The sequence below is a fragment of the Ptychodera flava genome, chromosome 17 (genome assembly GCF_041260155.1).
Source record: "Ptychodera flava strain L36383 chromosome 17, AS_Pfla_20210202, whole genome shotgun sequence".
In the NCBI taxonomy this organism is placed as follows: Eukaryota; Metazoa; Hemichordata; class Enteropneusta; family Ptychoderidae; genus Ptychodera; species Ptychodera flava.
In genome coordinates this window covers 22,948,952-22,975,964 of record NC_091944.1, presented here as the reverse complement: position 1 = coordinate 22,975,964, position 27,013 = coordinate 22,948,952, and the positions used below count along the sequence as shown (strand labels likewise).

Genomic DNA, 27,013 nt, shown 5'->3' with positions numbered 1-27,013 from the left:
ACAAACAGCCGGTCCTGAAGGCAAAACTTCGGCGAGGGTTCGCGAACCCGATGCAGGACCAGATCAAATGTCGACGACGACCGACAGTGCGGACAAACAAGACAGCGACACCTCGCCTGACCAGACTAGCTTACCTGCTGGAATGAGATCGAGTCCCCCAACCAGGTCTTCGAAATCGAAGCAAGGTACGTCAAGATGTGGCCGAAACGTAAAACCGATCACGTGACCTCGTTTATATGCGAGTATTCGGTTTAAAAAGTGATAGTAGAGTTCGATATGCAGTCGTGCATCATATCTTTTTGTTGCGTGCACACACGCTAAAATGCTCGTCACGTGACAAAATCAGTTATTTTCTAAAATATGTTTTGATGACATTTCAGCAATGAACACAGTTTACGCTCTTTAAAACTTGTGCGGATGCGCGGCTTCGACAGTGCTACTCGTTAATTGCGTCAAGGAGAGTACTCGAAATTTTTTTCACGGAGAAATTATAATCAATGATACTTGTTGTTTTCATCGTTAGATTGCGAAGCAGACACCTGCAAGAACGGCGGTTCCTGTGTGAAGATCGCAGGTGCCGTCACTTGCAAGTGTAGGGGGATGTTCAGTGGAGATTGGTGTGAGCTTGACAGGCGTAAGTAGAAAGAGTCACGTGGACATTACGACAAAATGTGCAATAGCACTTGTGCTACCTTCGGGCATCACTTAATCACCCTTTTGATTCTGTTTTCCTGTGAGCTGTCGTTTTCCCTTTGACAACAGATTTCTGGCTGCAGGGCACCCTTAATCTCGATACTTAATATGTACATAACAACTCATACATCAAAACACCAAAGGTGACAGAAAGATTGTGAGGTCTATGACCAAGGGTAATTAGAACATAGAGCGATCCAAATACAATTTCACATAAGAGACTTCTTCGAAATATCATCAGATGTAAAGCTGAAATAATGAGAAACTTACTCTTTAATAACAGAGGGCTCAAATCACTGTGAATGGAACCCGTGCAAGAATGGCGGTACATGCCTTCAAGAGAGCAATGGCTATCGTTGTATCTGTGCCGATGATTGGCTGGGCAAAGATTGTACTACAGGTAAAGAATGAAACTTTTCTGTTGTCATAACAGTCAATGACATTGTCTGCCTGTCTGTTTGTCTGTATGTTTGTTTTGCTTGCATTATAATTATGTATGTATGTATGATTTGTATGTTTGACTTATATGTATGTATGTATGTATGTACGTATGTATGTACGTACGTACGTATGTATGTATGTATATATGTATGTATGTATGTATTTGTGTGTACGTATTTGTGTGTATGTATGTATATATACACATCTGTCAATATTCATCTCTCTCTCTATATATATAAACACCCATACACACACGTATGTATGTATGTATGTATGTATGTATGTATGTATGTATGTATGTATGTATGTATGTATGTATGTATGTATGTATGTATGTATGTATGTATGTATGTATGTATGTATGTATGTATGTATGTATGTATGTATGTATGTATGTATGTATGTATGTATGTATGTATGTATGTATGTATGTATGTATGTATGTATGTATGGGTGTTTATAGATAGAGAGACAGATGAATATTGACAGATGTGTATACATACATACATACATACACACAAATACGTACACACAAATAAATACACACAAATAGATACATAGATACATAGATACATACATAGATACATAGATACATACATACATACATACATACATACATACATACATACATACATACATACATACATACATACATACATACATACATACATACATACATACATGGAAACTGTACAATGAGAGGAATATATATATATATATATTATATATATATATATATATATATATATATATATATATATATATATATATATATAATAACTTCACGCACGCACATAGTGTACTCATTCATATACATACATATACATATACATCAGACGTACGCACTTACATTAGCACATACATACATACATACATACATACATACATACATACATACATACATACATACATACATACATACATACATACATACATACATAATTAGATAGATGGGTGGATACCTTAAACAATGTTAATTAGGGAGCCGTCACTATTAACGGCCTGGGGGATCGGAGGAATTTCGTCGGAAACTTTGAAAATTTCGAGTAAACTTGCTGTCAACCATAATGAATTAGAGTAACCCGGGCCCCTCTCTAACTCTGAAATTTTGACTGACCCCCCAAATTAGGAAAGTTAAATACCAATACATGTATTTGTAAAATTTACAAGATACAACAATAGTAAAGACCTTTAAAATCCTGTTGTACCCAACTAGATTATCATCAGTTACCTCATGACAGTTAAAAAAGGTGAAAATATCAAAATGAAATTCAAATTAAAATCACAACGAAATACAGATATAAAAAGCTCACGCTATAACCGGTATCTAACCATATAGCATTGTTCAATTTGGATGGGTATCATAACAGGGTTTTCACTAGGATATCTGACTTGGCAAAAATTAAAAGAAGAGGGGAAAACTCGCGAGAGGCATAGGGGGAATGTGTGGAGCTTCCTCTAGCTTGCGTGGAAAATTTTGAGATATTGATGTGTGCAATGGTGCAGCCTGGTGTTTTTAACTTGTTTTTTTTTTTACTAAGTGAAAATGTTAGAACACGGGGAAGAGCACGAGAGGGGGGTGTCCCCCTCGCGCATCGAAAATTTTGAGAAATTGGTGCGTGAATGGTACAATCTGAGAGGTGTTTCAATTAATTTCGCACAAAAATTGAGTAACCCCGCCCTTCTTTTTCTCCACATTTTGAGTAGCCCCTAGAGTTGTCAATTTTTGAGTGAACCCACCTCCCCCGCCTACATTCCGCCGATCCCCCGGGCCGTAAATAACGACGGCTCTCTTATTCTCAGTTTACCATCTAGGTTCAAAAGTTCAAGTGAAACTGAATTGTCTTTCATGTATGTGTTGTATCCACAGAACGACCCCAGTGTTCACCTCTAGCAAACGTGCAGATCTGTGACAATGTAGTCGATTATACTGACACCTCATTTCCAAATTACCTTGGAATGAGCCTTGATGAAACATTGCTAGAGTTAACATGGCTAGAATCGATGTTGACCAGCGGTGAATCCTGTCACCCCGACGCCCTCTCCTTCATTTGCGCCATCTTGGCACCGAAATGCGACCACAGGGGTTTCCGTCTACCCTGCAGACGTCTCTGCGAAGCGGTAAGAGACACTTGCTCGGTTTTGTTGCAGGCCATCCTACAGCGGGTGTGGCTTGCCAACTGTGACGTGCTACCAGAGACTGTCGAAGAAGACCTGGGCTGCCACTGTGAGTAATACATATGACCACATTTGACTGTGATCATTTTAAATGTAGGAATCACCTGAATCGTGGTCGATCCGCAAAATCTATTTCACTCAGTGCTAAGTTAGAATATAATAAAATTTGACCAACTTTGTTTCAAGTTGAAACGATATGAAATTTCAAGTATTCTTTTACTGAAGTGTTAGTATAATAATGACAGTACCTAGTAGACTAGCCCACCAGCCGCTTTGCTTTTTTCGAACACACGCGGCAGATAATGACCGTGGGTTCCGCGGTAACCGCACCATCTACGCGACAGGGTCTGTCGAAGTATGTTGCTTCCATTTCGCGACCACTCCTTGAATTTACTCTGTTTTGATGTTTATAAGCCTACAGACTTCGGACAAATCTAAATACACAACTCTAAACTGTAACGTGGTTTCGTTTGTTTTGTCTCAACAGCCCCGGAGAATTCAACTGTTGACCCAGGTAAGCCAAAGGAGTCAGATAAACAGTTTTACTGCTATATACTTTCATTGATGAGCACAGGGGAACAACATGGACACCCGGGTTTTGTCTAAATAAAGAAACTTTTGTAGAGATTTTCCGGTCGTTTTATTTACGTTTTGCGAAGGGGTTTCTTCCCGACATCCATTTATTGTGGCTATTTAAACCCTAATATTTTATGGAAATGTTTTTTTGGCATATGTAGACAAGAAATTATTTTTATCAGATGACATAAAATACTTGGATGTATACAGTACGTACAGTAAATTTGATTCAACATAATCTCAGTGAAAGTTACATTCAGCAAATGGTAAATCTGTGACGCTTTCTTTTGTCAACACAATGTAGTCATGGACCGCGTAACTTATGCTCCATATTGACAATACTGTGTGTAAGTCGCACTAATTTCTGAACAATATGTCTGAGACTCGTAAATTTAATCAACAAAGCGCGCCAAAAATGAAACACGAAGAGTAATTTCGAAATCGAATGTAAGAGATACGACTATGAATGGATCAAAGGGAAACTACAGACTAAGTATGAAAGGTGTAGTTTAAGGAAAGATGGTGTTGCTGCGAAAATGTCACTACCAAATGACAAAATGATCCAAAATAATGCTAGCAAATCAGAATAGGGTCACAGTGAGGAGTCAATGACTAAATCTGAAAGACATCGATCGAGTAGTTTCAGAGCAAACGATATCAGAAAGCATTGAATCTGTGAAAAACTTCGACTGAACAAGACCAGTCAAGAAGCCTACGCAGCAAATTAGAAACTACCAGATCACCAATATTAGAAAATAGTGTGTTTTGACAAGGACAAAACGTGTCCAAACATATGCAAATTTTATCCACTTCTGAAAACGAACTTAAAGTAGGTCATCCCTTGGAACGTACGAACCAAAAATAAAAGCTATCTGACAATCGCTTTGATAAGAAAATGTGTAAAAACAAATGAGGGGAAAATCTTGAAAATTCACACGCATAAAGATTATACTAATTTATACAACGCTGTCTCCGTACAAGTCATACTATGTAGGAATCCACAAAATACAATTTAAAGCTCGAAGACTGGCGGTAACGGAGAAAACGTTTCGGCAAAAGTGAAAATATTAGCATAAAGATTTACACAGTCACGTAATTTAGGAACCATTTCAATGTATTAGCTGGTATATCTCTGGATACAAGTAAAACACATTTGAAGCTTATTGGACTAACAGTTTTATAGCAGAAAAGTTCTGAAAAGAATAAGGGAAAATTCTCTCATAAATCGCAGTATCAATTACTGTGCTGAAATGAACAAATCTTAAGAAGGGCATACGGTCAGCAATATCAAAAGACAAGATATTTTGACCAAAATAAGGAAATAAAACCCCAAAATTTGCAAATTCAATCATGTTCCCATTAGGAAAATCTAAGATTCGTTCACCAAGGGGCGTGTAACACAAATATGAACGTTTTCTTATGAGTGATGTCAAAGAAGAAGTGCAAAGTTGATGGTCGACGACACGACAGACGACAGACAATCAACCCTACCGATAAGCTCTGCGACGTTGACACAGCAGCTAGAAATATTAAACCTACCTTTTCGTTGAAATTAAATTCCCCATGAAGTTTCAAACGCTTTAATTTGAATATTGCTCGAATTGCTTTAAAGAACATCAACATCCCATAATTGCGCACAGCCAGTATTTCGCGAGGACATTCTGTCTGATGCAGAAGTTTTTGAAAATTGTACACGGCATTGTATTTCTTCGTATTTTGAACAGTTTGCAAAGAGTTCAGCTCGCCCGTTTGTGACGACCTCAAGCCCTATGGGGGAAGGCCCCCTCCGGAATAGCGCTTCCGTGAAGGCGGTGGATGTATCGGATGACGCAACAGAAATTTAGAAAGAATGGGTCATACGAGGGCTGCCATGAGCACGTCAATATTTTCATGTGCTCGCTTTTGTCACCGGAGTGCAGCGAATATGGAAATGCGAGGCAGCCATGCAGGCATTTTTGTGACGAGGTTGAGAGCGCATGCAGGGTCATAATGGAAGACGGGGGTACAGTATGGCCGTTGGATTGCTCGGATTTGCCAGATGTGTCCGAAAGTCCAAGTTGTGTAGGTAGGACATATTTACTCAGTGTATTGTGAACCAACCAAAGACAACCTGAAATTTTTCAGTCTCCTTGCGCAAACGATGCACTGAAAGAAGCCTTAGGGTGAATTTAAAATTGTACGTAGAAAGACAATTAGACTGAAGTGCTTAAATTGGTCAAGGAAACGTAAATCACTCTGCTGCAGAAATAATTACATACCTCAACACTTTGCATATCCATAACTATGTGTTTCATGATTCGTATCATAGCGCTTTAGTGGTATGATGACGTCATTCACCAACGAACAAATTTAACAAAAGCAAAAGAATAAGCATCGTACCGTGTTTATCATTCTAGAGATATCAATGTGCACGAGGCGACCGTGCCACAATGAAGCAACATGTGTACCATACGAGAACAACTACGCCTGCGTATGCGCAACTGGCTGGCGAGGAGTGAACTGTACAGAGAGTAAGCTTAAGTGTTGAATATTGGGAAGTATTTGAAATACGTGGCACAATTTCATTTATATCTTATATTGAATAAGATTTCTCGCTACTTTGACACAGCGCCAAATATAAGATTTCTCGCTACTTTGACACAGCGCCAAATATAAAAATATCAATTTACACAATCACGCTTTTTAGCTCACGTGTGTAAACACGTGGGCTAATGTCATAGCGATGTCTGTCTGTCTGTCCGTGTGTGTGTGTGTGTGTGTGTGTGTGTATGTTAGTGTGTCTGTCTGTCTGTCTGTCTGTTTACACGATAACTCAAAAACGCCTGAACGAATTCAAGTCAACTTTGGTAGACAGGTACCATATGCTACTTGCAAGAACTGATTAGATTTTGGTTAGTGTGGCTTGCATATTAATGAAGTTATGCAATATCGTTTTTTCCGTACAATGGTTTCTCTATGGAGACGGTAATGACAGTGTAGATATATATCAAGAAATACTGCACAAAATTTCATGAAACTTTTCACAGATGACAATCTCAGAACATTATCATGATACTGTTAGTGTCATGTCAATTATCTTCTCATTTGCATATTTAATGAACTTTTAATATAAGTGAGATAATTCCTGCACCAAACTTGATGATTCTTGCAACAAATATTGATCTGATGTATATCTAATTATACTTAGAAGCATTGGGCAGTGTAAATTTAATTTAATAATTAAATTTATGAAGTTTTGTAATTAGTCATATAACTCCGATATAACTGCACCAAATGTGATGAAATCTGCTGCAGATACTGATCCGACTGATATCTAACTGTGGTGTAAAGCATTTAGTAGTGTGAAGTTAATTAAGGGTTCATTTGCATATTTAATGAACTTTGTAATTAGGTATATAACTCTAAAATTACGGCACCGAAGTCAGTGAAGTTGGGTACACATATTGTTCTGATAAATATCTAATTGTACTGAGAAGCATTTGGCAGTGTCATGTTAACAAATAGGTCATTTGCATATTTTATGAAGTTTTGTAATTAGTCATATAACTCCAAAATAACTGCACCAAATGTGATGAAATCTGCTGCAGATACTGATCCGACACATATCTAATTGTGGTGTAAAGCATTTAGTTGTGTGGAGTTAATTAAGGGTTCATTTGCATATTTAATGAAATTTGTAAAACAAGTGAGCATATTCAGTTTATATCTTGTTTAAGAGATAGAGCAGATGGAAACTGTACAACGAGAGGAATATATATATATATATATATATATATATATATATATATATATATATATAATATATATATATATCTGGTTTAAGAGATAGAACAGATGGAAACTGTACAATGAGAGGAATATATATATATATATATATATATATATATATATATATATATATATAATAACTACACGCACGCACATAGTGTACTCATTCATATATATACATATACATATACATGAGACGTACGCACTTACATTAGCACATACATACATACATACATACATACATACTACATACATACATACATACATACATACATACATACATACATACATACATACATACATACATACATACATACATACATACAAGAGCCTCGACTTGGATACAGCTTCAACATTTTACATTCAGCCTTGATCTTGATACAGCTGCAAAATTTTACAGATTCGTTCTGGAGACAGCTGGGAAGTGTTACACACAGACGAGGTGGAAAATTGTACATTCAGCCTCGACTTAGATACAGCTCGAACATTTCACATACAGACTTGGATCGGACACCGCTGAAATTTTAAATGTACACTCGTTCTCAATACAGAATCACAACTTTTCAAGATATATATGGACTTGGAAAATTTAATATATTTATACATCATCATTTTAGAAAAAAGATAGCGACTTCCAAATGTTCATATACCGTAATGTTAGTCGCAATTGAAGTGTTTTCCCGCGTGTGATAAAGACGATAGTGAGAATTTTTTGTTGGTGGGAAACGACTTGATTGACAGCAAAGCACGGAGTAAAATGTTACAATATGCGTATCAATGGCTTTGCACTAACGTCAAAACAACCAAACGTTGATACTTTTACACTCACTGCGTACAAAAGAAACGACTATTGCAAACAGTCGAGACGCTCCGCTTTCGTGTTACGGGTAGTACTAACATTAGAACCATTGAATGCTATAGAAATGTTATTTATTTTTCATTGAATTACCGAGCTACCAGGCATTTGATTCGGAAAATATAAAAAGTGAAAGGGAACCAAAATATTGTGAGGTCCCCCTCCCCTTATAACAGAGCTAAACTTTCAAGTCCCTCCTCTACAACTCTCAAGAATTTTCGAAACCCCCTACCTCACCATTTTTTGTGAACGCAGCCTAAGAATAACTTTGATTTTGCGACGGGGATCGTAATCGGCAACAGAAACGAATTGACAACTATGGCTGCCGATCTAATCCCGGCGAAGCAAAGTCGAGGATAACATCGGAGAGGATACAAACTGCACTGCACCGACCATGACTCCACTTGAAGCGTTGCCTGTTAATCAACACGCCCCTGTGCGCCATACACAGCTAATATGTCACACTCAGCTAGTGTCTGGACTCGCTCATAGCCTTGCCCCTCGCCTGCGACGCATTGTGACCGTTTCACACCGAATCAAGCCCTGTTCTCTGTGATCTGGTACAGCCTGCTACGCGGCTTCGGAAGCTTGAGGCTTCACCAACTCAGCCAGCTCTTGCTGAGCCAGGCCATACAAGTGCGCAGCCAGTGAGGGGCTTTGAGAAGTCTCAGCTACCGTCCTGGCAAAGCAAGCGGCAACTATTAATCTATTATATCAGACTCTGAGGTCGAAAGACCACATGTATATCGCTGAGGCAGTAGCGGCAAATGCCACTTTCGTGTGTGGGCTTAGAAAAAGCAAGTCTTGCTGTAGCAAACGTTTATCACCCAGAAAAGGAAAATTTCAAATACGCTTGCAAAGCAAAGACACCACTTCATGTCTATTGGCGTCATCCCTGCCGAACAAACAAGCTTTGTTGTGAGCACTGTTTTGAGCGCCACGTTCTGTATGTAAATCCACAGTCACCTGTGTTCTATATTCCGCTCTACACCTATGCGCCCCATACACGTGTGTACATATGCTAAGGCATATGCTCAGGTATATATACACACGTCTATGAGGCGTACAGGCGCAGAGCGAAATCGAACACAGGTGACTGTGGTAAATCCACTTGAGACTATAAGTACACATAGAAAGTGACTATCTTGTTTCGAAAACAAGGATATATATACACAATTTTCCGAGACCATATATACATCTTGAAAAGTTCTGATTCGTTATCGAGAACGACTGAACATTTAAAATTTCAGCGGTATTCGATCCGAGTCTGTTTGTGACATTTTCAAGCTGAATGTACAATTTTCCATCGAGTCTGTGTGTAAAACTTCCCAGCTGTCTCCAGAACGAGAGTCTGCATGTACAATTTTGCAGTTGTAACCAGATCGAGGTCATATATGTGTATGTATATGTATGCATACAAATATGTGGCCAATATATATGTATGTGTGTATATCAATATATATATATATATAATATATATATATATATATATATATATATATATATATATATTATGTGTGTTGTGTATGTGTGTATACAATATACATTGAAATATATTATATATATATATATATATATATATATATATATATATATATATATATATATATATATATATTATGTGTGTGTTGTGTATGTGTGTATGCAAAAATATACATTGAAAATTTCTCTGTGTATACATTTTCTATCTGTTCTATATCATAAATAAGCGTTATTGTGTAAATTAATTGTTTTACATTTGGCGCCTCGTACAGCGTGGAAATGTTTCAAAAGAATATGAGTCGACCAACGGCGACGGGAATTCATCTATAGAATCACGACCATATTCTTTCTATAGAGTGAATCTTTTTTCATCCTAATTTCTATGGTAGTCAAATACTGCAGTTAAAACAGGTATTAACGAGCCAATATAGGTTCATACCAGTTGCATGGGATGTCAAATTGACAATGATATATGCAAAGAGCTCTTGGATTTGTGTAGAAGAAATAACTCTACTGGAATTGCAATACCCAAACAACCCAGGAATATTTGTGACGTACGCACATGTTTACCAAAAGACCACAGCAGGTTGCTGTGTGTTTACATATCTTTTGCCTTTCATGCACAGCAAATATACATGAATTTACAAGACAGCGTTGATCACCACAAAAACAATCATGTCAAAGTGTTGTTTATATTAACCCTTTCTTTCACTAGATATCGACGATTGCGACCCCAACCCTTGTGAGAATGGTGGATCCTGTATCGACGGTGTCAATGACTATACTTGTGAATGCGCCGGTCTCTGGAGCGGTAGACATTGTAGTAGGTTATCAGCTTATACGCTTTTGCTTATCACAGGTGGGATAATCATCGGTCTTTTCCTAGAGGGACGTTAAAATGTATACACGAAAGAGCCTGTTTGCAAAGGGCCAGCAGCTGTAACGTTTTGATTATTTTTTCACTATATTTGTTTTTTGCATATCAAGTTCAAGTTCTTGTTCTATTCCCCAAAGCCCGTCCAAACACCTACATGTACTCTTTAGCTTGTCAACAAAGCACCACTACGTGAAGAATGCACTGTTTTTGTTTACATTTGGATTCTGGTCAACAATAACAATGCATTCTTGATTACACAAGTACAGGCCAAGTTGACACGCTGAATACTGTGTATCTCATCATGCTTTCGAGAGTAGAGCAACAAACTGTAGTTGACATTAAGGTAGTATGCACCTCGAAAGTGAAAGACTTAAACTTTTGCTCTAACTTTCCTCAAGGAATCTTTTAAAGTTCCATTAGCTGTATCTTCTGGCGATTTTTCCGTTAGTTTTGATTGAAATGATCACTGGCTCATATTGAATAGCCTGTCAAATAACAGAGAATCGCATATTATTCGGAAACATTACGTGCCCTACAACTAAATAACATGTGATTTTACAACGAAAATTTCAATTTTTGTCCGGACAGAAATACAAACTCTGTTGACACGCGGATTGCAACGTAGGCATTCTTCTGCACCTGGGCGAGCCATTTACAGCAATTTCAAAATAAATATTCATTACTTATGCCCGGTACTTACGTCGTAGTCCATTGTCCTAGCACGTTGCGTAGCCAGATGTCTGGCAATCCACGACGCAATGTTGTTTTGATCCGCAATAAACGTGAACTTGTACATCTGGCGTGATCGCGGCGTCACCATATCTGCGTTCTCCCCGGCACGCTGAGCATGCCAGACGTCAACAAACGAGCTCGGAAGGGCAACACGTTTGAACAAAAATTAACAGTTTTATGTGGCTATAACATCACTAATCATGTTTGTTTCTTCCTAAAACAAAATTTGAAGCAAATATGAGCCTCCAACATGGAATTTTCCAAGGTAAAAAATGGTCAAATGTTACAAATAATGGCCCTTAATCATTCTCTTTCAAAATCAAGAATAAAAATAGGGGGTCACCGTGCAAATTTTGGTACTAGAGAAAAAAATTACCCAAGATTTACCGATATTAGAAATTCAAAATGGCCGCCATCCCTGTGTTAACTCCATGGAGAAAAATAAAAATTTTCTAATTTCGAAAAAGTAAGCCGGTGAAAAATTTCTTTCACCAAGAGCTTTAAAATGAACCCTTCCCCCACATGTGGTATATCAGAAGAGAATTGTAAAAGTTTGAGAGTCCGAATGTCTGTCCCCGAGGTGCGTTCTACCTTAAGAAACGAAAATTTTGCAACACAGTCGTCAAAAGCTACCGTAACGGCTACTGTCCCTTTAAATTTGCAGATGTAGAGTACTCAACTTGTATCTTATGAAGAGCGTCCAAGAATTATTGACTTTTGTCCGGGACACAAAGCCTGCACGGGAATAGTACAAAATACGAGGCGGGGAAACGCCGTATCACGATGTTGAAACTCACAAGGCTTGAGTCTTGTCGTGCTCAGTCAAAACAACTCTCCTTTCTTCCCCACCGTTAACTGCACTGTCCTTGGCCCCTGGTTGTAACCAGGGGTCAAGGAATAGCGAAATTAAGCATTACCTGTAAATTATACATTTTTATGGTGGACACCGTCTATAATTCCCTAATTAGTTGTTTTCTATGTGTTTTTGAGAGGTTCATTGTCTAATTTCAGAATGCAAAGACATCACAATAGAAGAGTGTCGAAATTTGCCCTACAAGGCCTACTCGCTCGCTGTCGAGGGCGTTCGCCTTCGGTCAGAAGAGGAATTTCGTCATTTCTTCTCCAGTACCAGACCCTACATGAGCTGTTTCCCTTACATTGATGTCTTCATGTGCTCCCTTTTCGCCCCCGAATGCACGTCTGATAGCGCCTATCGGCCACCGTGCAAAGGATTTTGCGAAGCCGCACGGCAACACTGTGAACCTCAATTCATCACTAATGGAATACCATGGCCGATAGACTGCTCGTACTTGCCAGAGTCATTCGACCCCGCCATTTGCCTGGGGCGAGAGTATATAATCACCGATTCTTCAGGTAGTCGCACCTTTCACTTCAGACTTAAACATTCATCTTTAGTCATTATCGATGTTTAAGGATCAAACCACATCGATGAATAGCCTATTGATTTTAAATAGGCTGTAACTCTCAACTGCGTAATACCATCACAATTTGTCCAACCGACGCTGCAATATTCCTGCAATAACTGAGCCATAAAAGGGCATTGCTTGCCTCCTCTGAGCCCACTAAACAAAACCGTTAAGGACGGGTACGAGGTTGAACTATTCTTTTTCTTTCATTTCAATTTGAACGGTAGCCATTTGCGGGACGCGGACGGTGTCCGGACCACGAGATCGTATCGTTGGTGGCAGGCCAGCTGAAGACGGTGAATGGCCGTGGCAAGCGGCTATTTACATCGACGGCAGCGTAAGCTGTGGAGGATCTATAATCAATGAAGAATGGATTCTCACCGCAGCACACTGCATGTTAGGTAAACTGTAGAATCGAAACATTTGTTCTCGTAGTTTGATGGAAATTTATTTATTTATTTATTTATTTATTTATTTATTTATTTATTTATTTATTTATTTATATCTTTATTTTTTATTTATGTTATTTATTTATTTATTTTATTATTATTATTTATTTATTTATTTATTTATGTTATTTATTTATTTACCTATCTACCAATCTATTATTTCATTTATATAGCTATACATCTATCCGTTTATTTGTTCGTTCATTATTATTTTGTTTGTTTGTTTGTTTATTTGTTTGTTCGCTGTCTGTTTGTTTGTTTGTTTGTTTGTTTGTTTCAATTATTTTCACACACCTGCCTCACTCAACCACTCTGTTACCTTCATACTTGTTCTTCAGTTATCCTCAGTTTTGGAAATGATAATGATCAATAGCGGGGAATTTTCCATGTCATCGATGATTTACTTGGAAGTTGTACAATATTGTATATGTATATAGGGAAGACGTCTCTCCTGGCAACATTATAGCGGTTATGGGTGTCAGCGATTTACGCGACACATCGGCGATGCGCCGCGCCGAAAGACGGATTTCAGAAATCCACGTCCACACGGAATACATATCTTTTAATCTTCATAACGACCTAGCATTACTCAAGCTCGTCGAACCGCTTGAATTCAGTGACTATGTGAGGCCAGTGTGTCTACCGCCCTCTGGTGATGACGCTCTCGTCCAGGGTCTCCCATGTAGCACGACGGGCTGGGGCCTAACATCCGAAGGCGGTAAGGCAAAGTTATTGTGTGTTCGGAAAGTAACCGATTTTTCAAGGCTTCAATAGTGAAAGTTGATTTTACATATAGTCCGAGCTTTTTTAATTTGCAGTCTTATTCAGTCTCCCAATTTGACCTCGATCAAACGGAAACAATTTATCCTCGGACGCTTTTATTTTGAACCGTAGGTCAGGCATCACTTGTTCTTATGGAAGCTGAGGTCAATGTCCTAAGCCAAGGGCTCTGTCAGATTCTCCACTCCCAAGCCTGGATCACCTATGCGATGGTGTGTGCCGATGGAGCTGAAAACATTGACACCTGTACGGTAAGAAAATGCAAGCAAAGTGACAGTTTCAACGCATTTGGATGACCCTGGTGTCTACCATGTTTGATGGGCAGTTGTAACTTCAGTACTGATAGTGCATTGTAACTACATGCAAAGCTGAACTTTAAAAAACTCCTTTTAAATATGTAGAAAGCAAACAAAAAAATCGTTTGCCGGCAAATGTTACTTTAATTATCATGTAACTTATGTGCAAACTAAAACGTCATTTGTTTCACTGAAGTAAGATTCTCGGTGAAACTTCGTATTCTAGGGTGATAGTGGTGGCCCGCTTGTTTATCACTCAGAAACGGACGGGAAGTGGTACTTGGCTGGTGTGACTAGTTGGGGTATTGGCTGCGGCAATACCGAAACGCCTGGCGTTTACGCACGCGTGGGCACCGCTCTGGATTGGATAAGTGAAGTAACAACATTCGGTGAGCTCGATTTTACATATGAAGTGTGAATCACAGGAACGGAACCATGCAAAAATGTATAATTTCAATTCTTGGTATGGTTGAATATCAATGTGATTTACAACTTCGTGAGTTAACATACCCACAAACGACAGATGCGATAATACGTTTGCTATGTAACAGGTATGAACCCTTAGGCCAAGAGAAAAGATTCCTTCTGGTCATCGCGCGTGTCATTTCAGAACCTGCGCGTAATGTCTTTTACGTTTTGTTTTGGCTACATACTCATCAGCGCAGCTATCCTTGATATCCCTGTTTGCATGTCCAAAATGCTACCAAGAAAACAAACGTATTTTGCAGCCAGTGATAAAAGACAATAGCTGTTGCATCAATAGTGCCAAACCAGCATTGTTAGGAATAAAAATGAAAGAAAGAAAAAGAGAAAAAATAAAAAAATCCCATCGTCACATCACTTTTGCTAAATGTCAAGGACCAGAAACAACTTTTGCCTTATCGCCTGACATTCATATAAACCTGTTAGGCGCTATGCTAGCACTGATACACGAGGATTGTGTTTGATTTTTTTTGCATTTCATGATCACCCCGGTGCTATATTACGATCTGTCGCGCAAAAAGACGAAATAATCTGTGCCGCCAAAAGCAAGGGCCGATAGTATCGGGCCCTGTCTTTTGGAAACTACTATTCTTAGTTAAACCCGACCATGAATGCAAAAGTTATAACTTTAAGTTAGCTTTTGTCTCAGTCACAAGGTGGTTTGAAAATTATGCTGATGAGCCAATCACCATATTGCGATCAGTATAGCTAGAGACTCTGGGCGAATGTTAAAAAGAGCCGTGACCTGACACCTTTTGAAAAGCATGATCGAACTTCTAGGATGTTTTCTACATTAATTTGCGTATTAAGGTAGAATGCGCCTCGAACGTGAAAGAGTTAAACTTTAATTTGCTCAACTTTTCCTAAATGAAACTTTCACCCAATCTCTTACCAAATCAACAATAAAAATAAGGGGTCACCGTGCAAAGTTTGGAACTAGCGAAACAAATTACCCAACATTTTGCGATATTTGAAATCAAAATGGCCGCAAACAATGTGTTAACTCTTTTGGGGAAAGATAAATTTTGGATTTTCGAAAAGTAAGACGGTGAAAGTTTTCCTTCTCCTGGAGCTTTAAAATGAGCCCCTCCCCCCACGTGGTAGAATTGTTAAAATTTGAGAGTCCAAATATCTGTCCCCGAGGCACGTTCTACCTTAAGGGAGAATGTGCCTCTGGGACAGATAGTCGGACTCTCAAATTTTTTCAACACTTCTAGAGGCTTATTTAAAAGCTCTTGTCTTGGAGTAGGAGCAATTTGCAAATTTCACAGTCTTGGTTTTTGAAAATCGAACATTTTATTTTATCCCCCACCCACCCGCATACAGTTATCACGGGGGATGGCGGCCATTATGAATTCAAATATATATGTAAGGTACTGTAATTTGTTCTGCAATTTGTTTCTCCAGTATCAAACTTTGGAGGGTGACCCATTGTCTTTTTTTATTCTTGATGTGATAAGAGAATGGTTAAAAGTCTCATTGTTTAAAGTCTGAACAAAAGTTTAAGTCTTTCCCGTTCGAGGCGCATACTACCATAAAATAACCAGTTAAATGTTAGAGCAGTGACTTTTAGAAATATGTCGTTTAATTCTTTGTGGACAGTGTTTGTAGAGCAACGTTTCTCTCTGTGTGAGTTTTTCATCTTTTGAGAACATAAGGCCAAAAAAAAAAAGAAATGTTTCTGGTCAGGTCTTTCTTTAAAAAATAGTGCGGTGACGCGCATTTTATTTTTTTTTTTATTTTTTTTTATTTTTTTTTTTTTGCCTCAAGGGAGGGAGGAGGGTCAGTTTTATAGTTTTATCAATATAGTCACATATATACTGTTCATGCAGTCACTGATCATTCCCCCCAAAGAATTTTGTCTTTCTCTTCAGCCATTTTGGTTTGGTGTCAGCCACGGCCGCCGGCCACAAACAGAAAAAAAAGGGTGACGCGCTGTTGTTCAAGTGACGCGCGCGCTGACCAGAAACATTTTTTTTTTTTTTTTTTTTTTTTTTTTTTTTTGGCTAATTTAGAAGATCTGAAACAGTACAGTAGCTGATGGCAGTACCATTGAGTGACGAATGTATAAAACAACGACATGTTTTCTCAATTATCTCCGACAGAAAGTCCGTGCGAGGAAGTCGTGACGTTACAGTCGTCAATGGGAGTGAACATCTCCCTCCCTTGGAATCAATCCAACTGCGTGTGGAAGATTTCCAGTGACAAGAACATTCTATTGACTCTTGCGGAAGTAATCACCTACTTAGATGACGTCAGTGTCGGCACGGGGGACAACCACTTGGACAATACGTCATTGGTTTTTCAATATCATTTTGGCAAAGAGCTTCCTATGTCCATACTCCCGAAGTCAGCTTCCATCTGGATGCGAGTAAAACGTGGCGCTATTTTAACTGGAACTGATCTTATCGTGGCAACAGCAGCCAAGACTGATGCTTCGGGTGAAATATGAATTATATTATATCATGCTACCATGCGCCATTCTGATTGCATGAGAGCTCATTCCACCGATGCTAAAATACTGTTTTAGCGCTGATAGCAGTGGTAAAACGGGCCCCTTTTTTCGAATATTGCCCAGTTGATGCATATGAACTTACCTATCTAAATTTTAATACGAAACAGTCCTCTTTGTTTCAAAGACTGAAGTCCGAGTTTCGATACACAGATAAAGTATGAGTCTGTAACTCACCTCTCGGTGAAAATAAGTTGGGGTCGATGCACGATGAAAGACATCTCTGAAGCAACAAAGTTATGTGTGATGCACATAAATCATTGATTCAGCGGGAGTCGAGACGTGAGATACCGCTCTTTCAAATGAAGCTAGTATTCGTTCATGCATAAGACACTTCCCCACAATAACGGTATGTCAGATATTCATTTCCAAAGTTTGGGCTGTAACAGACTAGGGTGTTCGATGTTCTAACGATTTGGACCAAGGAGTTCAAAATGACAATGGGGTGACCGACTCCTTGTGACTTCGACGAATTAAGTTGATATCAGATGCAACGACTCGCATTGTAAGCGTCCACCTCTCGCTGAATCGGGCAACACACTCTGCACAACTGTTCATCACAGTTGCCGTCATCCTATGTCAGGATTATTTCAAACCTGCTTGATTTCTGGTACAATTAACGTCCAAATTATTATTCATCAAAAATAGCTCCTGTTAAACCTTACCGTTCAACGTATATGTTGCGACGACGGTCGACGCATACGGTACCATATGGAACCAAGAAATCTGGTTGTTGTTGTTGTTGTTGTTTGTATGTTGTTTATGTTTATTAGTCGTAATATTGTTGTTGTTGACCAATACAATTCAACGAAGATAACTGTTGTGTTATGATTGTTTCAAACGTAATGTAGATGTCGTAAGAAACGCTACAAGGACACTATCATATAAATCTGGTTGTTGTTGTTTGTTTTGTTGTTTATGTTTATTGGTCGTGATGCTGTTGTTGTTGTTGTTGACAAATAAATTCAACGAAGATAACTGTTGTCTTGTGGTTGTTTCAAACGTAATGTAGATGTCATAAGAAACGCTACAAGGATACTATCATTCTTTGACCTGATGTAACGCTATGCCAACGTACACCCTGTTCATAGATTTAAACAAGGGGTGCAACCTCAGCAGCCTTATAGCTCATGCATCTCAACTTCAGAGCCCTAAAATAACACTCTATTCACGAGTGATCGAGTGAAAAGTAGCATGAAAAGACCTGAAATAGACATAACAAAGCAAATTTTTGGTTTAATTTAAGTCTCCTCTCGAAAATCACTGGAAAAACCGCGATTTTCACGTCGTTGTATGATGATTTTTCTCGGTTTGAACGGCCCGGGCGCTGGTTTTGAAAGTAGTCAATCGCGTGGTCAGTAAAGCAAACGGTGGCCAGCTATGACGTGTTCACTATTCCTGACAAGATCGTCCCAGCAAGCATTCGTGTAGGTTTGCATTTCTTCAACACGATATCCCCGTTAAACTTCATTCATCATTCATCATTTACGTGTAGAAGCATGGTATTCACGGGGTTACCAAGGCATATATATCATGTCGTTTTTCCCTACACGGCGTACTAGAAGATGGAAGTAAGCATTTACGTAGACAATGCAAACCCTCTCTGAAATCGGCGCTTGCCGCGAACAGCTGCATGCGGTCTCGTCTCGTAGTAAAATGGGTAAATTACGACGACCAAAGTTGGATCGATAGTTTGAAAGGCAAAATAAACCAAAGTGAGCGTAATTTACTACATCACAAAATCTCCGGTAAACAAAATCTCTGGCATGGTTCGGCTGTGGACTTCGTTTATAACTCTCATGGGTGGCGCCATTAGAATATCAATTGAAGTCATTTTAGCGCTGGAGTGAACATTTTTGAATATTTCTGGGAACGTCAGTCGAAATACGAACGTACCGTATGAAACGGTATTATGGTTTTTATACTTAACGTATGAAAGGTTATAACATCTAATATTAAGATGGCTTTTTTCATCTCTTTCTTGCGAAGCTTCTCAATCTTGGAATTTTTTTGTTTTGTATTTCACTTTATGCCTGAATGTTATGTATGTGTGCATGGCTAAATAAATAAATAATAAAAATACCAGAGATTTTGTTCACAAAAGCAGTTAAGGAATAAGCAATCAGAGTTCAGGCAGGTAAAGGTCATTTTACTGAATTACGCTCACTTTGGTGTATGTTGCCTTTCAAACTACCCAACTTGGGTCGTCGTAATTTACCCATTTTGACTACGAGACAAGACCGCATGCAACTGTCCTTGGCAGAGTTGACCTTTATGCTGACCTGTATCGACGCAGCCGACCCCACTACAGAGAGCTAGCGCTAGCTGCGTTTCTACAGCAAGCGCCGATTGCAAAGAGGGTTTGCATTGTCGACGCAAATGTTTACTTCGATTGACGCCTTGAAGGGGAAACGACATGATATATATGCCTAAGCTTGGTAACCCTGTGAACACCATACTTCTACACTAAAATGATGAACGAAGTTGAACGGGGATATCGTATTGAAGAAATACAAACCCACGCGAATACGTCATAGCTGGCCACGGTTTGCTTTACAGACCATGCGATTGGCTAATTTCAAAATCTCGTTAACATGGCAACCTCTCCAGCGCCCAGGCCCGTTAAACCGAGTAAAATCATCATACAACGACGTGAACTTAAATCGCGGTTTTTCCAGTGATTTTCGAGATGAGAAGTAAACCCCAGATTTGCTTTGTTATGTCTATTTCAGGTCTTTTCATGCTACTTTTCACTCGATCGCTCTTGAATAGAGTGTTATTTTAGGGCTCTGAAATTAAAATGCATGAGCCATAAAGGCGGCTGAGGTTGTACCCCTTGTTTAAGTCTATGAAGAAAGTGTACGTTGGCATAGAGTTACATCGGGTCAAAAATGATAGTGTCCTTGCAACGTTTCTTATGACATTTATATTGCGTGTGAAACAACTACTGTAACAACACAACAGTTGTCTTCGTTGAATTTTATTGGTCAACAACAACAACAACAACAACAACAAAATTACGACTAATAATCATAAACAACAATACAAAAAAAACAGATTTCTATGATAGTGCCCTTACGTATCTTATGACATCTATATTACGTTTGAAACAACTACAACACAAGTTATCTTCACTGACTTTTATTTGTCAACAACAAAAACACGACTAATAAACATAAACAACAGTACAACAACAATACAAATTACAAAAACCTATTACTGATAAGAACGTCAAGCTTAGGTAAGGTAGTACGCCCCTCGAAATTGAAAGTCTTAAACTTATGCTCAACTTTTCCTCATGAGTCGGTAAAAAAGTTTTTTACTTGGTGAGATTCAAAATGAGTCCCTACCCACAAGTGGCATACCAAAAAAGTAATTTGAAAATTTGAGAGTCTGAATATCTGTCCCCGCGTTGATTGCTACCTTAACATTAAATTTACCGATTTATTTTTACTTTCTTTAGGTTGCCAGGATGTTATGGCCGACCTTGAATTTGAGTGTGGCCCCAACGATAGCCTATGTTTCTCAAGCGCGCAAAAGAAAATACTATGCGACAGAAAGAATGACTGTGGCGATTGGAAAGACGAAGTTAGTTGCAGTAAGTTGGTTTTTACCGGCTTTGACACTTCTGAAGTGTGTTAAAGAAGTGCATTATCCGTCCGTTTGGTTCGTACTTGCGGTTTTAAAGGCCCATGAGCTGCAACACTTCGAAATCAGTCCAACCTCAAGATACCTCCAATTTCCTCAGATATTCATTGCAATCTGCAAATTGAACGATACACTCATTAAGTGTGTCTCTACAATGTTTACTTATGGCAAAATAGGCAAAAATTTAAATGCTCTTGATCTCATCCCAGGCGGAAACCGCCGTCGGATTCCATATTCAAACAGTTCTCAACCCCTATAATAGGCTATCAAAACAGTGGGGAGGAGGGAGAGAGGAGTGACAGGTAAGTAGGAGGTCTCGCAGAAAGATGTTTCCTGGGGGAACTTTCATTCTGCTTCATCCTCCTACTTACCTGTCAATGTTATCTTTGGGTTTACACAGAATCGAAAGCTTAAATGGAGGAGGGTACGTCGAACAAATTCTCCCAACCTAGGTAGAGCCACACCTCAAAGAACCTAAAGCAAAACTAGCTTCCATAGGCACATCCTTGAGGTAGAAGTTAATAAAGGTATTTGGAGAAGCCTAAAAACCTGCTTTACAAATGTCATCAACTGACACTCACATTTAAACAAAGCCCATGAGGCAGCCATAGCTCGCGTATCATGTGCTCTGATGGAATGCACAAGTCTACAATGGCCATCGGAAGAATCATAGGCAAGTTGGATTGTATCCCTAAACCATCTAGAAATAGTGTCTTTGGACGCTGGTCCATGTCGATCTGGGGACACCTTAATGAACAACTGTTCTACATTACCACGAAGCTGTGCAGTCATCTTAATGTAGTAACGAAGAGCCTGACAAGGACGAATAAGTTTATCCTGTTGATCACTTGACATATTTTCAAGACTCGCAATGAATATATCTGTACCAACACGAGATACAGTTTCACTCTTGGACAGAAAACCTGCCCTAGGCAACAATCTAACACCTGTAGGCTCCCATCTGAGATAAGCACTGTTGATAGGCAAAGCATGAATCTCACTACGTCTACGCCCAGATGCCACAGCTATGTGAAAAGCAGTCTTCATAGTTAAAAAATTCAAACCAGATTCACTAATAGGCTCGTAGGAGCTGGTTTTAATGAATCTAACACTAATGGAAGACTCCAAGAAGGCAAAAGCCTCCTCTGAGGAGGACGCTTTACAAAAAAGCCTTTAATCAGACTATCCAAAGGAGGATACTGACCTACACTATGTTCACCATAGCTCAGAAGGAAAGAACTCAACGCTGAATGATACGTTGAAATATTTTGGGGTATTAGACCTCTAGCCTCGAAAAGAACATCGAGAAAGTCACCCGCAGAAATTAGAGGTGGATGCATGGGATCTGCTGAAGAAAACATCTGTGTAACCCACTGTCAAATCAGATGATCAACAAAGGATGACAAAGATCTGAACACGGAAAAACAGTTGCTTATCGGGAAAACTCCATATCAGAATAACCGACATATTCTCTTGTTTCTCTTTACAGCTTGCCATATTACTTTTGGACTCCGCTGTTCCAACTCCGGACCTTGTATCTTGAGATTTCATATATGTGACGGATATGCTGATTGCCATGAAGGCGAAGACGAAATGGAGTGTGGTTAGTGAGATTATCTGACAGAATACCAGTGTTGATTAAATTTTGCACTAATCGAATACTGTAGCAGCCGTATCCCCTCTCGCCTTCGGCTCGGAGGGATACGGCCAGTACACGGGGAATCACTCGTCCGCAACGCAGCCACACTCGTTCAGAATACGGGGGGATTATATATAAATATAAGAGAGAGAGATAGAGAGAGATCAGTTTGCTGATGATGTAGAAAGATGGATAGGTTAACTTTTATATATGTATATACAGTATAAATATATGTGTGAGAGTGTGTGTTATGTGTGTGTAAAAGATAGACGGAGCGAGCGATAGGTAGATAGACCAGTTGAGAGAGAGAGAGAGAGAGAGAGAGAGAGAGAGAGAGAGAGAGAGAGAGAGAGAGAGAGAGAGAGAGAGAGGGGAGAGAGAGAGAGAGAGATTGGTTAACTAATGATGTAAAGGGAAATGTCCATAGCCTTTCGAAATGACAACAAATAATTCACGTTAATTAGGTATTCACATGACACAGCGTCCAACAATATTAATGCATAAAATATGTCTTTCTGTGGCTATTGTCTTTCCTCTCATTCTGGTCTGTAAAGAAACGTCCATTCTATTGACAGGGGCATTCCAGTGTAACAATGGGAACACTGTTTACAATTACTTCGTGTGCGATGGTGTCGACGACTGTGGCGATAGAAGCGACGAGAGAGGTCAGAACTGCTGTGAGTGCCAAATATATGATTTTCTCTTTCCTCTGCGCTAGATACCTACATTGTTTACCACGTTATTCAGATCAACGGGTCTTTTAATTCTGAAAATTATAGCGCAGACAGATTTCTTCTGCAGTGTAAACAGGGAGCATACAAGCTATTGTAAACCTTCCTTGCAATAAAACAATGTTTTCAGTGTATATATACCACCAGAAGGTGCGTCCACCTATAGCGACGAATTAAATGGTATCACTCGTTTAGAAAACTATGTTGTTGAAGTTAAGTCAAGGTTTCCGGATTCAGACTTTATTTTTATGGGTGATTTCAATTCTAGAACCGGGAATCTTGCAGACTACTTTGTCGAATCTCACGAGGAAAACATGATACTAAATCTTGATTACGAAATTGATGATTTTTCCAGAAATAGGTTTTCGAGAGACTGTATCATGAATAATTTTGGCCGTTCTTTAGTTGAATTTTGTTGTAAACTCCATGTACATTTTTTAAATGGTCGTTTCCGGGGTGATATTGATGGGAATTACACTTGTTGTACAAATAATGGGGCAAGTGTTGTCGATTACATAATTGTCAGTAGCTCTTTATTTGAATACATCTGCGATTTTACTGTCGACAGCAATGATGCGTCAGATCATTTTGCTATCCATTGTTCAATGAGTTTTGAAGGTGTTGGTGCTAATGACAATACGCATAACGATATTTCAACTGAGCTACATTCATGGGAGAAATACAGATGGAAACCTGACCTTTCAGCAGTATTTACAGATTCTTTACGGGACGACGTTTCTCTGCAGAATTACAATAATTTTCAGTTTGCCATCCAACATGGAGACATTGAACGGTCGTTAAATATTTTGAATGCGCTCTTACTGAGAGCCGCAACTTGTATGAAAGTAAACATTTTACGTGGTAAAACCGAATTGGATACAGCAAAACCTTGGTGGGACAGTGAATGCCATAATAGTAGGAGAAGGAAATTTGATTCACTTAATAAATATCGTATGTCAAATTGTGTTGATGATTTACAAAATTACATAGAGTGTCGTAATCAGTTTCAGAAAATGTGTAAAACAAAAAGTAAAGAGTATAAAGTGAAGCAGAGAAATCTTTTATTAAATAGTGTAAATGATTGTTGTAAATTTTGGAGTGTTATCAAGCAAATCAAGACTGGCAAAGCATTTTCCTGTAACAGTAAGAAAATTTGTTCACTTGAGTGGTTTAATTATTTTAAAGAGCTACTCAATGTTCAATCCAAGATAGTTGACACTGTGTTTGAAAGTAATATTGTAAAGGACTTAGAAAATCATGACTTGGAATGTGAAATGTGTCGAGATGATATTCCTATGTCAGTAAATAGAGAGATAAGTCCGGAAGAAGTGAGAAATTGTGTCCAACATTTGAAAAATAACAAGTCACCAGGTCCAGACGGCCTTGTTAATGAAATGTTCAAGTATAGTTATGAATTTATTATCAATTGTTTGTGTGATTTATTTAATCTCATTTTGTCCAATGGAAATTTCCCCGAAATCTGGTGTAAAGGGATAATATATCCTTTGCATAAAACAGGTTCCTTTGACGATGTTAATAATTTTAGAGGCATTTCTTTATTGTCAACTATGAGCAAAATATTTTCTAAAATTTTAAATGACAGACTTGTAAAATGGGCAGATGCATCAGATATTATCGTTGAAGCTCAAGCTGGTTTTCGCAAAAAGTACAGTGCCATAGATAATATATTTTCTCTACAGTCTTTGGTTCAGAAATACTTATCTCAGCGAAAAGGCCGTTTGTATTGTGTTTTCATTGATTTTTCGAAGGCCTTTGATAGAGTTAACCACACATATCTATGGCATAGGCTTATTACCTATGGACTGCATGGTAGAGTTTTAAATGTCCTTTGTTCAATGTATAAAAATTTAAAGTCATGTGTACTGTGCAATGGTGGTTTAACTGATTATTTTGACTGTACTGTAGGTACTAGACAGGGCTGCATGTTGAGCCCCTTTTTGTTTAGTTTATTTGTCAATGAACTTTCGTCATACATGGATATGCATGAAAACAGTGGTGTTTTTGTCAACAATGATTTTCCGAATATGGGTATATTTATGTATGCTGACGATGTGGCTGACGTGGCCGATTTACCTATTGTGTTACAAAGAAAACTGAATCAGCTTGAAGTTTTTTGTAAACAATGGTGTATGTCAGTTAATCTCAAGAAAACCAAAATTGTTGTTTTCAGAAATGGGGGCATTTTAAAACGTTATGAGCGATGGTTTTATGGCGGAGAAACGGTGAAAACTGCAAAGCATTATAATTATCTTGGAATGTTATTTTCATCCAGGTTATCCTGGACACCTGCAAAACATCAATTAGCAACAAAAGGGAAAAAGGCATTACATCAGATTGAAATAGTTATTAAGAAGTTGGGAGGTTTACCCATAAAAGAAGCGTTTAAGCTTTTTGACTCGTCAGTTGTGCCCGTAATCTGTTACGGTGCTGAAGTCTGGGGATTTGATTATTGTTTGGATATTGAGAGAGTTCAGTTTAGTTTTTGTCGTTTTCTACTAGGTATAAATTCAAGTGTAAATTCTGAAGTCCTTTTAGGTGAATGTGGGAGGTTTCCTTTGTCATGTATATATATGAAGCGTTGTGTTTCTTATTGGTTAAAACTTTTAGAAATGAACACCACTCGCTATCCGAGAGCTTGCTATGATATGTTAAAAAGATTAGATTCTGTTGGGAGGATTACCTGGGTATCAAAAATAAAAGATTTATTGTTTAAATACGGGTTTGGGATAGTTTGGATTGAACAGCAGGTTGGGAATAGGAAGGCTTTTTTAAGTTTATTTCAAATGAGGCTACAAGACTGTTACAGACAAGAATGGTCAGCCAGTTTACATGACTCACAAAGACTTCGCACATATAGACATTTCAAGTCTTTATTGGAACCAGAGCTGTATTTATCTTCCATCAGAATTGTAAAATTTAAATTTGACCTGGCTAAACTCCGCTCATCAAGTCATAGATTAGCTATTGAAGTTGGCAGGCATTCAAAACCCATTATTCCAGTTGAACAAAGAGTATGTTGCTTTTGTTTAAGTAAAAAATTGTCAGTTGTAGAAGACGAATGGATTTAATTCCAGAAAGATTTCGACTTTATCCTACTTATGATAAGTTTTGTGCTCTCTTGGCATCTGAAAATCAGTGTACTCTATATAAGCTGTCTATTTTTATACACAAAGCATTTAAACTTCGAGACGAGTTTCTTTTGCAGTTAAATAGTTAAAATAGTCGGTATTGTAAATTCGGTTTTCTCTTTTCTTTTTCTTCATATCTCTGTATCATGTACGTTTTTTTGTTTGCGATGGGCTGAGGCCCAATCATTTGAATAAACGCAAGTTAAATGTTTTCATCAACGCGTCAGAAAGCATTTTGGGTACAAAAAATGCGCAACAAATTTTACAATAAATTAACCCTTTTTTGTTATTTATGT

The 27,013-nt window shown here is 38.5% G+C and overlaps 2 protein-coding genes across 2 annotated transcripts; both read left to right on the top strand.

Annotated features, from left to right (window-relative positions):
* Nucleotides 1–67: 67 nt before the first annotated feature.
* On the top strand, nucleotides 68–5,722 carry LOC139116341 (fibropellin-3-like). Its single transcript, XM_070678975.1, has 6 exons — nucleotides 68–185; nucleotides 524–634; nucleotides 977–1,093; nucleotides 3,005–3,361; nucleotides 3,800–3,826; nucleotides 5,613–5,722. Exons 1-6 carry the CDS (start codon nucleotides 68–70, stop codon nucleotides 5,681–5,683), a joined length of 801 nt encoding a protein of 266 aa, XP_070535076.1. The 3' UTR covers nucleotides 5,684–5,722.
* Nucleotides 5,723–5,746: 24 nt separating this feature from the next.
* On the top strand, nucleotides 5,747–26,645 carry LOC139115824 (uncharacterized). Its single transcript, XM_070678202.1, has 12 exons — nucleotides 5,747–5,953; nucleotides 6,285–6,398; nucleotides 10,710–10,817; nucleotides 12,615–12,977; nucleotides 13,258–13,426; nucleotides 13,917–14,197; nucleotides 14,374–14,510; nucleotides 14,782–14,944; nucleotides 17,144–17,479; nucleotides 21,014–21,148; nucleotides 22,688–22,801; nucleotides 23,413–26,645. Exons 1-12 carry the CDS (start codon nucleotides 5,779–5,781, stop codon nucleotides 23,553–23,555), a joined length of 2,238 nt encoding a protein of 745 aa, XP_070534303.1. The 5' UTR covers nucleotides 5,747–5,778; the 3' UTR covers nucleotides 23,556–26,645.
* The last annotated feature ends 368 nt before the right edge of the window (nucleotides 26,646–27,013 follow it).

Coding starts and splice junctions, on each gene's coding strand:
- LOC139116341 (XM_070678975.1), top strand. CDS start 68: ATGTCGACGACGACCGACAGTGCGGACAAACAAGACAGCGACACCTCG. Junction 186..523: donor GTCTTCGAAATCGAAGCAAG/GTACGTCAAGAT, acceptor TTTCATCGTTAG/ATTGCGAAGCAGACACCTGC. Junction 3,827..5,612: donor GAATTCAACTGTTGACCCAG/GTAAGCCAAAGG, acceptor TATTTTGAACAG/TTTGCAAAGAGTTCAGCTCG.
- LOC139115824 (XM_070678202.1), top strand. CDS start 5,779: ATGTGCTCGCTTTTGTCACCGGAGTGCAGCGAATATGGAAATGCGAGG. Junction 5,954..6,284: donor CGAAAGTCCAAGTTGTGTAG/GTAGGACATATT, acceptor TTATCATTCTAG/AGATATCAATGTGCACGAGG. Junction 14,945..17,143: donor AAGTGAAGTAACAACATTCG/GTGAGCTCGATT, acceptor TATCTCCGACAG/AAAGTCCGTGCGAGGAAGTC.